The sequence below is a fragment of the Labeo rohita genome, chromosome 4 (genome assembly GCF_022985175.1).
Source record: "Labeo rohita strain BAU-BD-2019 chromosome 4, IGBB_LRoh.1.0, whole genome shotgun sequence".
NCBI classification, from domain to species: domain Eukaryota; kingdom Metazoa; phylum Chordata; class Actinopteri; order Cypriniformes; family Cyprinidae; genus Labeo; species Labeo rohita.
This window is the reverse complement of record NC_066872.1, coordinates 17,800,661-17,815,299: the sequence shown is the minus strand read 5'-3', so window position 1 is coordinate 17,815,299 and position 14,639 is coordinate 17,800,661. Positions and strand designations below refer to the sequence as shown.

The 14,639-nt window shown below is 41.7% G+C and overlaps 1 protein-coding gene across 7 annotated transcripts in view; it reads right to left on the bottom strand.

Moving 5' to 3' along the window:
* Positions 1 to 3,119: 3,119 nt before the first annotated feature.
* The window catches only part of LOC127164156 (NACHT, LRR and PYD domains-containing protein 12), a 156,095-nt gene continuing 144,575 nt past the window's right edge, over positions 3,120 to 14,639 (bottom strand). For 5 of the 7 annotated variants that reach the window (XM_051107909.1, XM_051107907.1, XM_051107906.1 and 2 more), the window contains exons 9-11: positions 12,451 to 12,624; positions 4,341 to 4,387; positions 3,122 to 3,934 (exon numbers count right to left, since the gene is read on the bottom strand). In XM_051107909.1, coding sequence (XP_050963866.1) covers positions 3,372 to 3,934; positions 4,341 to 4,387; positions 12,451 to 12,624 — 784 coding nt within the window. In that variant the 3' untranslated portion in view covers positions 3,122 to 3,371. Of the gene's footprint in view, positions 3,935 to 4,340; positions 4,388 to 12,450; positions 12,625 to 14,639 lie in introns of all 7 variants that reach the window. The other 2 variants (XM_051107913.1, XM_051107912.1) reach the window with 2 other exon arrangements.

Here is a 14,639-nt window from a genome sequence, read left to right as displayed (position 1 = left end):
GAAGAGTGGCGTCACTGGTTGGAGGGGGAAGTTCATCCATTCACGATCATCACTGACCACAAGAACTTACAATACCTACGAGATGCTAAAAGACTCCCCGCCAGGCACGCTGGGCACTTTTCTTCACCCGATTCAATTTCAAGATCACATATCGACCCGGTTCCAAGAACATCCCAGCGGACGCCCTCTCCCGTCAGTCATCACCAGACCAGTCCACAGATTCCGAACCCATTATACCTTCCAATCTCATCGTCAGTCCCATCATCAGGAACATTGAACAAGACATTCAGCAAGCCACTCTCCAGGAGCCTGCTCCGCCGGAATGCCCAGAAGGCAAGATCTACGTCCCCTACTCCCAACGTCAACACCTTCTTGGCACAGCTCACCAGTCTCCGGGCTCTGGACACCCAGGCAGCAAGCGGACCCTCTCGCTCCTTCAAACTCGTTATTGGTGGCCCAGTATGCGCCGTGATACCATCAGGTACGTCCAGAGCTGCTCTGTCTGTGCCATGTCTAACTCTCACCGCATGTTACCTGCAGGCAAGCTGGTCCCATTACCCATCCTGGAGAGGCCCTGGTCCCATCTTGGAGTGGACTTTGTCACCGACCTTCCCAGCTCCGAAGGCAACACCTGCGTACTGGTAATAGTCGACAGTTTCTCCAAAATGTGCAAGTTTGTACCCCTCAAAGGATTGCCAACCGCTATGGAAACACCTCTTCCATCAGGTGTTCCGCCATTACGGCATCCCAGAGGAGATTGTGTCGGACCGGGGCCCTCAATTCAGCTGGAGCAGGTTGCCGAGTACGCACAGAACTCCCTCCGCCAAGATACCACCGGCATAACACCTTTCCAGTGCGTACCCCTGGATGGAGGAACCTTCCAATATTCCAGCTGTCAACCACTGGTTTCGAGAGAGCGAGAGAGTGTGGGACTCAGCCCATCACCATCTTCAGCGAGCCATACGTCAAAACAAGGATTTTGCGGACGCCAGACGGAGGAACAGCCCACAATACCAACCCGGTGACCTAGTCTGGTTGTCCACCCGTGACCTTCGTTTACGATTGCCATGCCGCAAGCTGAGTCCCCGCTATATTGGTCCATTTAAGATCCTGAGGCAGATAAATGATGTCACATTCCAACTTCAGCTCCCTCCCAGGTACCGCATCCATTCCACTTTTCACGTTTCTCTCCTTAAACCTTTCTTTCTCCAGAGACCCCAGGAGCTGAAGTGGATCCCCCTCCTCCTGAAGTCCTGGACCAACCCTCAATCTACACGGTCCACTAGATATTGGACTCGCGACGCCGGGGAGGCCACCTGGAATATCTGATTGACTGGGACGGGTACAGGCCGGAGGAACGTTCCTGGGTTCCACGTGACGATGTACTGGACCCCAATCTACTCACCGACTTCCATCGCGACCACCCGGATCGTCCTGCCCCTCGCAGTCGCGGTCGTCCTCGCCATTGTATTAAGGCGTCAGGAGCTGCCCCTGGAGGAGGGGGTAGTGTCAGGCATTCACCACAGCCACCCTCACTTGCCACGTCACCTGGAGCACCACCCACACGTTCATCATCACCGGAGTTCTAATCACGTGCACCTGAACTCAATCAGCCACTCCCTTTAAATAGAGCTCCCCTTCAGTACTCTCTTGTCGGGTCTACCGTTCGCACCTTTCTCTTCATGCTCCGTCTGATGAACTTACCTTGCAATCGTTTTCATCTGCTCCTTGTGTTCAACCTGGCTGTTTCTGTGGACTCTATGCTACTCATCATTCTAAGGACTGTCAGCTAAGATTGCCATTCTCATTCATATCTACATCCTGGTCTTTCATCTGCTGTTTAAATAAAGTTTGTTTTGAATCGTCACTCACCTCTCATCTCCTCCTGTGGGTGTGTGTTTGTGACAAACAGTAATAATAATATCTAACCTTAAATATCTATGTAATCTAACCATTACAATTAATCAATAAAAATAAAAGCTTTGCTTTATTATTATTTAAATGTTAACAAATCCATAAAAATAGTGAAACATTTATTTTGATCCTATCATTATAATTATTATTAATAATAATAATGATTATTGAGTTTTTACTCAATTTTACAATATGATTACAATATATTTCTATTACAATATTATTGCAATTACAACATTTTATTATCATAATTTTATTAATTCACATTTTGGCTTTTACTGAATAAAAAAATAATTTTATTGATGTTTTATTGAAGAAATATTGCAAAAATGTTTTTGTATTTTAAATAAAAAATATAATGAATATATTATATTACTGATATTTGTGTTATGCTTATTGCAATCATATATAAATATAATTTCTTATAATATTTGTTATAATTCACATTATAATAATACCAAATATATATATATAAAATACTGACATTTTTTGTGCAACAGGATTATTGTGCTATTCAGGGTATTTTATTTATTTTATTTTTTTTTACTTGATATAAAATTAATATTTATAAATATTATTATTATCCATATTATTAAATACATTATTTTATGCATGCATGCATACTGCTTATTTAAGAGTACAATAGTACTATAATCATAATTGTCTTATTTTTATTAATTTGTTATAATTTAAATATATTTTAAAATCATATTTTGGTTGCTATTATGTATTTATTTAAATTAAATAAATAAAAAGTGTTGATACAAATATGTCAGCTGAAACAATGTTTGCATTATATTTAAGGTAATACTTATTTAAATCAATACAATACACAAATAATTAAAATTATAAATACAAATAGGATTTTTGTCTATAAATATACTGTGATTAAAACATTAACTTTAAAACTCTGAAAATATTTAAAAAAAATATTCTGACAGCTTCTTTATTTAAAGAGAACCTGTAATTTAATACATGTTTACTATAGGTACAATAAGCATTGTTATTAAATGCTCATTTAATAACAATTAATTATTAATGTCATATTTCATAATGTCAGAAGTTCATTTCAGTCTTGTGAGGAATCGATTATATTAATGATACAAACATCAATTAAAATCTGATCTCAACTTGATTTATCAGTGTTTTATTATTTCTGTACAAAAACAAGAGAGAAATGAATTACATGATCTTCAAGATTGTGACATTTTTAACACTAATAAAATGAATTTGTGATGAGACACGACAACAAAAACACAAATCTAGACTCACACACACTGATCTTACTGTCTATACGAGGATTTCTGACACACATTTATTCTGACTGTTATTTGAGTGACAGAAGTTGAGCTGCAGTATTAATGTCATGAAGAGACTCCAGAACATCTCACTCTTACTGATTCATAAGCAGCTCAAAGCATTATGGGTACAATCTCTCATCAGTCTATTCTCATTCATCAACACAGTTTCACTGATCCAGACCTAACAGTAAACACAGAGCCAAACCCAAACCCAGGATAGAGCGTCTGAGTGAATGTGATCTGTTCTGTGTGGATGAGACTCATTGTGTTTCTGGAGACACTGTAGAAGGAAAGAGTTCCTGCACTCACATCCACATACACTCCTACTCTATAGATATCAGACACTCCTACTCTACGACTGATGATGGGATTCACAGGGAGATGAGTCTCTATGTCATTGTGTTTGAATGAGTAACTGTAGGGAGAGCAGATCAAACTCCATGACTGATTATTAGATCCAAACCAACACTCAGAACCCCGTCCCTTCCTGCTGATGCTCTTATATGACACTGATATAAACACATTAAATCCACTCCACTCAATCTCCCAGTAACAGTGTCCACACACACTCTCTCTACACAACAACTGACACACATCAAATCTGTCTGGATGATCAGGGTACGACTGATTCTCTCTTAAACCTCTCACGTTTCTGTTCTCCTCAGACAGACTGAGTCGAGTGTTTGCTGTGTTTGGATCCAGTGTGAGAAAACAGGCATCTGAACACAAGAACAGACACATTTATAACACAACAACAATCACTACAGCTGTGTGTGTGTGTGTGTGTGTGTGTGTGTGCACACCTGGTATTCATCACGTTATGGGGACCAAATGTCCCCACAAGGATAGTAATACCAGTAAATTTGGACCTTGTGGGGACATTTGTGAGGTCCCCATGAGGAAACAGGCTTATAAATCATGCAGAATGAGTTTTTTTGAGAAAGTAAAAGTTTGCACAGTCTCCTGTGAGGGCTAGGTTTAGTTGTAGGGTAGGTGTAGGGCTATAGAAAATACGGTTTGTACAGTATAAAAACCATTACGCCTATGGAATGTCCCCATAAAACATGTAAACCCAACATGTGTGTGTGTGTGTGTGTGTGTGTGTGTGTGCGTGTGTAGACGTACATTTCTTCAGTCCTGCTGTAATCCTGGATTCTCCTCCATGATCCACACTAGAAAACACACACACACATTCAGACAGTCAACAAACTGTTGCTATGCAGTTGCTAAGGTACTGAGGGTGGTTGCTATGCAGTTGCTAATGTACTGGAGGTGGTTGTTATGCAGTTGCTAAGGTACTGGAGCTGATTGCTAGGCGGTGGCTATGCAGTTGCTAAGGTACTGGAGGTGGTTACTAGACCGTTGCTATGCAGTTGCTAAGGTACTGGAGGTGGTTATTAGACCGTTGCTATGCAGTTGCTAAGGTACTGGAGGTGGTTGTTATGCAGTTGCTAAGAAAATAAATCTGCATCGTTTATTCATTTGATCTTTGGTACAAACTCTCCTCCTCATCATGCATTAGGACGATACAGACACACGTCCTCTTCCAGACACATTTGTAACATCTTTAGTTGATTAGAACTTCATTATTGTTGATTTTCAGTGCTTGAGCTCTTTTCTTATAGACACTTAATCATTTGTGAGGCTTAACAATCTTTTGCTGCACATCAGAACTATATAGTCTTTGTTTTTTCTCATTGTGATCAGTGATTAAGGGAATTTGGTCTTTGTATTACCTCACATCTACACTCCTGGATAATTTCATGTTCTTTGTCATGCTGGTGTGCTAAAAAATGGAAATATGAATGGAAATATACTTTAGAAATATTTTCTCAAGAATTTCTAAGGGTAATTGTGGCTATTGTGTATTAGAGACAATTATTTATATCACAATGTGTTTTTTTATTATTTATTAGATATTTTAATATATTACATTATTTGATTAAAGATCACTTGGATAAACAATGTAGATTTATTTTCACAGCCTTTTTTGATCATATTTAACAAGGGTACTAACAATTCTGACCACGACTGTATATATAAAATATAATAAACAAATCAATTACACTTGCACAATTAGATTTGTAGAAAGCACATACTTTGTCAAATTGAGCCTAACATGTAAAATAATAAGCCTGAAAAGGGATAGAAAAGATTTCAAGCAAACAGAAAATTTGTAAAGTTGTAATTACTGTAATCACAGTTTGTGAAAATGTTAAATACAGTTAGAAAATATCAAACATTTGTTAAATACAGTTAATAAATATTAAACGTTTGTTAAATACAGTTTTCTCATGTTCTCATATTTACTGTTTTATTTTAATGTGTTTTTTTGTAAAGCCATAATTGTGTTATAATATTGTTTTGATATGTTTGCTATTTGCAATAGTTACTAATATTTTTCATAGTGTGATTTTTGATGAATTATATTAAAAACTAGGTTAAGTCTGATTCTCAAACATCACTGTAATTATTAACTAATATATGGATTTATAAGCCTGTTTCCTTATGGGGACCTCACAAATGTCCCCACAACATGATAAATACCAGGTGCACACACACACACACACACACACACACACACACTCAGTAACAAAGAAACTTCAGTGCTGCCCCCCAATTTTATCAATAAAATATTCACTGAAAACCTACATTATCTTTCTCATCAAGGAGTTTGTAATATAATTTTTTTATAAGTAATTTAAAGCCACAGCTGCACAAATGCACAAATGTCTTTTTGTTAAAAGACAAACTCGGAAAAATGGTGGTAACTCACACATACACAGTCTCTCTCTCTCTCTCTCGTAAATGAACACATAATGAATGACTGAGAATAGAATATGAAGTAGAGATCACTAAACTGCAAGTTTACCAGTGTTTTCTGAAGGCCAGCACTTTGTCACAAGGTTGCCAGGTTGACAAAAATAAGTAACACACTTATCAGATATTTCAGTATTCCTTACGACTGAGGCTCTGTTTCAGCGATTACATCTCTTTATATCAGACAACCTCAGTTGTGTTCCTCTGTGGTCAGATTAAACCTTGTTGTAGTCTATATATTATACTTTATTCATTATTTTCTAGTAACCTTGCACCTTTCCATTAAACCCTGTTCTTTTAAACTGCTACACATTGATTTGATACAGAATTGATATAGAAACAGCTGTATTTTATTCTAAGGACAATTCTCACTATTAACTGGTTGCTTATTATCATGCATATTACACGCATATAGGCTGTTTATTAGTATTTCTAAAGCACATATTAATGTCTTATTCTGTATGACTATATATTTTTGATCACTTAATCCACTTCATACTTAATAACATTTGGAGTTTTACTAATCTTGTCTCATTTGAACATCCTGTCAACGTAAGGTTACGTTTACATGACAACAATGTAGTCAAAAACTAAAATTTTTTCACTTGTGTTTTTTAAAAATGTTTTACATACTCTATAGATGAGAATGTTTTCCAAACGATTCGTGTTTACACATATCCAAACTGCCAAAAATGCTGTATTAAGTATGCCAGGCCAGTACCCAGGTAACCAGTGGAGTCAGGTTGGTTGTGGCTGAGTGTCGGCTGTGTGCTGGTCAGAACTGAGCCAGCTTTGGTCCAGTAATGGTTGCCAGATTTGGCTGGGCTTGTGATTAGTGGATCTGGCCTGATTATGGTTAAGAAATGGCACATTTAGCCACATTTAGCCCTACTATGAGCCACAGGTGTCAGGCCCAAAAAAATGTAATAAATTCAGGTTTTACTGCTTGTGTGAATATTTGCTCGCCAGAATGCCTAAACCTGCACACACACACACCTTTTGTTTTGTGAACTGTGGGGTTTTTCTATAGACTTCTATAGTTTTTATTCTGACCAAACGATATTGTCTATCCCCTAACCCAACCCTAACCCTAAACCTACCCCTTACAGAAAACATGTTTGCTTCGTTACATTTTCAGATAAACATCATTTACTATTTTCAATAATTGTTTAACATTGTGGGGACTGCAATGTTTCAGGTTTTACTGTCCTCATGGGGACATTTGGTCCCCGCAATGTAGCAAAGTCACACACACACACACACACACAATCAATTAGTGAGGCTGAATTACAAAACTGCTAAATTATTAAAAAAACAAAATGCTTTAGAGATGCCAAGCCTTTCCCCTGTCAGTGTTACTTAACTGCATTATTATTTTAAGTAATAGATTATTTGTTTTTTCTTTCTTTTTTTTCAGATTGTTGTGTAAGTGATCAATCTAGCAGTCATTCTGTCTTTGATTTGAACTGTTCAACACACAGATTAGTCAATAACCATTGATTAAAAATCAGTACATTTCAATTTGTACAGATATATGTATTATCTGACTCATAATCAGTGATGCTTTTTCTTTTTCTCTCCTTTGTTTTTGTGTCAGTAGCTGCTGCATCATGAAGACTCCACAGCACTGAGCGTCTTTGGCTTTGTGAGTATATATTTTTTTTTCAGCTGATTGTCAAACACTTTATTAATATTTGTATTTAGGTTCATTAAATATATGCCATGTAGCAGTTTTTATTTATGTATTTATTAGTGTTTAGTGAAATTTTATTATTTAATTGCACAACATATTATGTGAATAGTATAATAATGTGCCTTCCTGCTGTACTACTTTTAATCTTTCTGTGACTGATTTTTCATATTTTTGTCAGATTTGTCAAGATCATCTGAAGAGAGTGCATCTGTCCCATGAAAGTAATTGAATGTTATATTCTGCTATAGAGTAGATGTGTAAATATATGGTTTCTTTTAGGAAATTGAAATCAGATGGGTCATAATATGTCAAGATTAATGTTGTTGTACTGATTGAGTCAGGGTGTTGTGAGTGGTCAAGTAGGGCCAAAATTAATATGATTTCATATGATATCATTTTACTGACATTTTGCATATTACATTTTGAATACCCTATTACTCAAAAAGCTGTAAACTGTACCATTTCACAGGCAGTGATATTCACCAAAGAGAGCATTGCCAAGTAGTGACCATTTGAACTTTTAAAGGTCTTTAAATCTACAACATAATAAAGTCTGTAAAAAGTACTTTCTGAAATACCTGTTTAACCACATAAAGTGTTATTCTTCTTCTTCGTATACCTATGTTCATCTTTTTTCCATACGTGGTAAGCTTCATGTTTAAATAGGCAACACTGTGCCACATATACCAGCCTGACATTTTTTCCACCTTGTCATCTGTTTATAAACTTCTTGGTTTCTGCATCCAGCACACTGCAGTATTTGCAGAGAAAAAAATATATATATATATACTGTATATATATATATATAAAAAAAAAAAAAAAGCCCCGCGGACTTCTGCACCACGTGGTCCTGTCGAGTTGCTAAAGCAGTTTGCTTCCCCGCACGCCGGGCTGAGTGACTCCTTTGGCGCTCCACAGGAGGTTGAGATGTCTGCTGCAGCATCAGAGGGAGAGTCGGAGGGTGAAGCGGACGCCGAACTGTCGGCTATGCTCCTCCGAGCCGCCAAGGGGATCGGTCTGGAGGTGCCCAAAACACCTCCAGCCGGTCCTTCAAGGCTGGATGATTGGTTTCTGGGGAGGGCACCGCCGCACTCCCCCCCTCGTGCCTTTCTTCCCGGAGGTGCACGAGGAGCTGGTGAGGACATGGCAGCTCCTCTCCCCTCGCCACCCTCGACGGCGGTCCCACAGGTTGAGCGCGCGGTCGAGGTGCACCACGGGGCGCTGCCACCTGGTGGGATCGGCCGCATCTCCCCTCCGGGGCGTGTAAGCTTTCGTCCGCTCTCGCAGGTGGGGCTTACTACGCCGCTGGACAGGCTGCCACTGCCCTGCACGCCATGGCTACCCTGCAAGTCTATCAAGCCCAGGCGTTGAAATATCTGCACGAGGGTGGCCCTGACCAAGGGGTTATGCAGGAACTCCGTGTTGCGGCCGAGTTCGCCCTTCGAGCGATGAAGCGGCGGAGCTAGATATCGCCAGCGCGGGAACCAGGGAAGAAGGTAAGCGCTGCCCAGTGCAATCAGACTTTTCTTCAGGACGTTCTTCCTTCTGGGATCAGTCCCCTTCCCCTTCCCCCCACAGGCTGCCCCACCATGGTCACGTCGGTCAACGTTCCCTTGATTCCCCTGGCGACCAGGCTGGGAGCCTGGCTTCAGCTTCCCAGCCCCTTGCAGTGGTTGATTTGGACGGTACGTCTCGGCTATACGATTCAGTTCGCCAGGCGTCCGCCCAGGTACAGAGGCGTCCTATCCACTTTTGTCCACTCGGACACACATGCCGCTGTTCTGCGTGCAGAGGTTGCAGTCCTACTGGCGAAGGATGCAGTTGAGCCTGTCCCTCCAGCCGAGATGAAGTCAGGGTTCTACAGTCCCTACTTCATCGTGCCCAAAAAGAGCGGTGGGCTAAGACCCATCCTGGATCTTCGAGCTCTGAATCGGTCCCTTCTTAGGCTGCCGTTCAAGATGCTTACGACGAAGCGCATGCTAACATGCATTCGTCACCAGGATTGGTTTGCAGCCATCGACCTGAAGAACGCGTACTTTCACGTCTCGATTCTACCTTGACAAAGACCCTTCCTGTGTTTTGCTGTGCTTCCATTTGGCCTGTCTCTCTCTCCCCGTGTCTTTACGAAAGTCACGGAAGCTGCCTTATCCCCCCTCTGGCGGATGGGCATTCGCATTCTCAACTATCTCGTTGACTGGCTTCTCATAGCTCACTCGCAAGATGTGTTGTGCGAACACAGGGACCTGGTGCTCCGGCACCTCATCCATCTGGGCCTTCAGGTCAACCGGGAGAAGAGCAAACTCTCCCCAGCACAAAGGATCTCTTTTCTTGGTGTGGAGCTGGACTCAGTCAACATGAAAGCCCGCCTCACCAACGAGCGCGCGCAGTCAGTGCTGAATTGTCTGAACTCATTCAGACACAAGACAGCGGTCCCTCTCAAAACATTTCAGAGGCTCCTGGGGCATATGGCAGCTGCAACCACGGTGACGCCACTGGGCTTGCTTCATATGAGACCGCTTCAGCACTGATTACACAATCGAGTCCCGAGATGGGCATGGCACCGTGGCACACTCCGGATTGGTGTTTCCCTGCAGTGTCGCCGCCTGTTCAGCCCATTGTCAGACCCGGCCTTTCTTCAGGCCGGAGTCCCTCTGGGACAAGTCTCCAGGCATCTTGTGGTTTACACGGATGCCTCTTCCACGGGTTGGGGTGCTGTATGCAACGGGCAAGCAGCCTCGGGCTCCTGGACAGGACCTCGACTGCAATGGCATATCAGTTGCCTAGAGTTGTTGGCTGTGCTTCTTGCGCTGCGTCGCTTCCGACCGATGCTGCGCCACAAGCACGTGCTTGTGGGGTCTGTTCGTTGACTGGTGCTCCTCTCGCGGAGAGAACCCACAGAGATGTCCGAGTGCAGTAGTGCTTTCGTTCCTACAGGAGAAGTTGGAGCGCAGGCTGTCCCCTTTGACTCTCAGAGTGTACGTTGCTGCTATCGCAGCATATCACGATGCAGTGGATGGAGCATCCCTTGGTAAGCACCAACTGATCGTGAGGTTCCTTAGAGGTGCGAGAAGGGTTAATCCCCCCAGACCGCACCTCGAACCCTCTTGGGATCTCTCCGTCACCCTCCAGGGTCTATGGGAGGCCCCATTTGAGCCACTCGCGTCAGTAGAGCTAAAACATCTGTCTCTTAAGATGGCGCTCCTGACCGCGCTGGTCTCCATCAAGAGAACCTGCAAGCTCTGCCCCTGGAGGAGGCAGACCCGGCCTCTGCGCTGCTGTGTCCAGTCCGCGCCCTGCGTATATACGTGGACCGCACTCGGCACTTCAGACGCACCGAGCAGCTATTTGTCTGCTTTGGAGGTCAGCAGAAAGGGAATGCTGTCTCCAAACAGAGGTTGGCCTATTGGGTGGTAGATGCCATCTCCCTGTCGTACCAAAACCAGGGAGAGCCATGCCCCTTAGGTGTTCATGCCCACTCTACACGGAGTGTTGCCTCATCCTATGCGTTGGCTCATGGCGCCTCACTAGCAGATATCTGTAGAGCTGCGGGCTGGGCGACACCTAACACCTTCGCTAGGTTCTACAACCTTCGCGTTGAGGCCGTGTCCTCCCGTGTCTTAACATAGACATCAGGTGAGCGGGAGACCGGCTGGTGTTGGCTTGCTGTGCAACTCCTACGGGATCCGTGCGCTATATCCCTCAGTTGTTCCCTCCGGTGAACCTTGGGTCCTCCATGCCCCGCAGTCAGGCCTAGCTGCGGAGTAGTGCCTGACTGTGCTCCGGCTGGGTCTCCTTCGCCCAGCAGGTTGTGGCAACATGTTTCAGTATTTTTCCACGGTCAGCCAGAAGGCCGCTGTTTCCCTCATATATCTCTAAGGCTATAGATATATTGAATTATTTTCATTCCACATGTAGAGATCTCATGTGCTCCGCCCCCCCCCCAACTCCTGCTTCAGTAACAACTGGCATCCCTGTGGGGTCCCCTATCGGCCCTCAGGGTGTTGGGTCTGTGCGTAACGCGGCGTCAGGGTCGTGGCCTGTTCAATGGGTCTGTTCCCATATGTAACGTCGTAGTGAAACGACTGAAGGGGAACGTCTAGGTTACATACGTAACCCTCGTTCCCTGAAGGAGGGAACGGAGACGTTACATCCCCTGCCACGACCCTACATCGTGCTGACGCCGGGCTGTGGCTCGGCTCCTCAGCGAAAACCTGAATGAGTGGTTGCATGCCGCCATCTTATATACCCGTATGTACGGGGGAGTGGCTCGGCATGCAAATACCACTCGCCAATGTTCATTGGCCTTTTGAATAAGGCTCAGAGATGATTGGACTCTCAGGCGAGTTCCCATATGTAACGTCTCCGTTCCCTCCTTCAGGGAACGAGGGTTACGTACGTAACCTAGACGTTCAGTATGATGTGTTTGTGTGTGTCTTGTAAGCTCTGTGCAGCTGTTTTTACAGTTAGACAGCAGCCAGCATGTGATTCTAACACTAGCAGACTTGGCGATTATGAAGATTATCAGACAAGAAGTTTTAACTTTTTTTTTTTTTTTTTTATATTATTAGTATTTTAACTGAATAGTTTATTTTAGGTTTCACTCCTCAGACTAGTGATCTTTAATTTTTTTAGATTATTGCATCCACCAGAAACTCATATAGATATACAAAGACACTGAAAATTTAAACAATAAAACCCAAAAACAACTCCTGCTTGACATACCTGAGTTTGTCCAGTTTGCAGTTTGGATCCTTATGTTTTTCAGAAAGCAGCTTGACTCCTGAATCTCCTGGGTGATTGTAGCTCAGATCCAGCTCTCTCAGGTGTGAGGGGTTTGAACTCAGAGCTGAAGACACATAATGACAGCCTTTCTCTGTCACCATACAGCCAGACAACCTACAAAAACATACAACAACAGTCCACATCACATTGGTGTGTCTGTTGTTCCTTTTTATATTGAACTGATTATTCCATAAAAACAGCTGGTCAAGAAAAGATCTTTTTGTGCTCATTTAGCATTATCAGGAAGAAACAAATATTCCCCCAAAACAATGAACATTATGTAGCCCGATTTTTGAAGGTTTCAGAAGGTTTGTCAGGCTTGCTAACATCTTGGTGCCAGATATCACAGCACACCTTCAGGGGTCTAGTGGAGTCCACGCCTCGATGGGTCAGGGCTATTTTGGCAGCAAAAGGCGGACCAACACAATATTAGGAAGGTGGTCATAATGTTATGCCTGATCAGTGTATACATACATACATACATACATACATATACGTGTGTGTTTGTTGGCTGTCATACATGAATTACACTAAATTGATCCTGCCTTTCATTTACATCTGGAAGAGAACTTCATCTGCATTGCATTTTATCTACACTACACACATGCTGTGCTGTACATCATAGAGGAAACGAAAATGTGAGAAGGCTGAATCCATCCTTGAAAAGCTCCTGTCATCATCTCCACAGGTCTCCTCCTTTGTGGCTGGTGATGTTGTTCTGGACATATCATATCAATAATGCTCTTGTTCCATTCAAAATAATCTTGATTGTCCACCTGAATGTTCTCAAACTTCAATTATGAATAGTGTTTGGACATTTACATGTGAAGAAGTTGTCCGAGGAAGACTACAAATCTAAGCACAATATTTCTAAAGAATTGTAACTTGACAATTTTTTTTAAAGACTCTTCTAAAGACTTTAGATCTGTTCCATAGCTTATAGATTTTTTTACGTAGTCTATTAGGGTAACTCTGATTTCATTTGAAATTTGTCTTTATCTTCTACCTCTCTTTCCACTTCGCTCTACAATACTTCTCTGTCCATGTATTCTTACAGTTTCAATGTCCTCCTCTCCGCCCATCTCTTCTCCATCTCCGTCTCCTCTCCTCTTTTTCATATCCAACTCTCTGCTCATCTCTGTCTACCTGTTCCACTCTTCATCTTCTTTACCTCGTTACACACAGTAGTCTACCCACTCCATCCCCTTTTAGGCTTAAACCCCTTTTAGACTTAAGACCTGTGTTTGAAGAAATGTGTCAAATCGATTGAGAAAAACTAATATCAGTAATATCCAACGGCGCGCACTTCTCAAGTTTTTGTAGAGTCATTTGCAGCATACTAAGTAAACAATTAGGAATGTGTACGTATTTTAAAAATAAAAATATTATTTGCAAAAATACTTTTTTTAAATCTATGTTATAAGTGGCCCAAACTCACAGTGCTGGCAGCATACAATAAAATACAATACAATACAATACACATTTTATTTCTGTAGCATATTTAAAACAACTGCTGTTGACCAAAGTGCTTTCCAGCATCATTACATAATCACACAAACAAAACTACAAATTAAAACCCTGATTACTCAATCAATACTACAAGCTATACTAAAAAGATATGATTTGAGTCTAGACTTAAAAGCATCCACAGATGGGGAGGATTTACAGGTGCTGATCATATAATTAAAATATCTTAAAAAAGTTGATTTATTTCACTAATTCCATTCAAGAAGTGAAACTTGTATAATGTATACATTCATTCCACACAGACTGATAAATTTCAAGCGTTTATTTCTTTAATTTTGATTAAATGTTTAAACTGACAACTAATGAAAACCCCAAATTCAGTATCTCAGAAAATTTGAATATTACTTAAAGGAACACTCCACTTTTTTTTTAAATAGGCTCATTTTCCAACTCCCCTAGAGTTATACAGATGTGTTTTACCGTTTTTGAATCCATTCAGCCGATCGCCGGGTCTGGCGGTAGCAGTTTTAGCATAGCTTAGCATAAATAATTGAATCCAATTAGACCATTAGCATCTCACTATAAAATGACTAAAGAGTTTCAATATTTTTCCTATTTAAAACTTAACTCTTCTGTAGTTGCAACGTGTACTAAGACTGGCC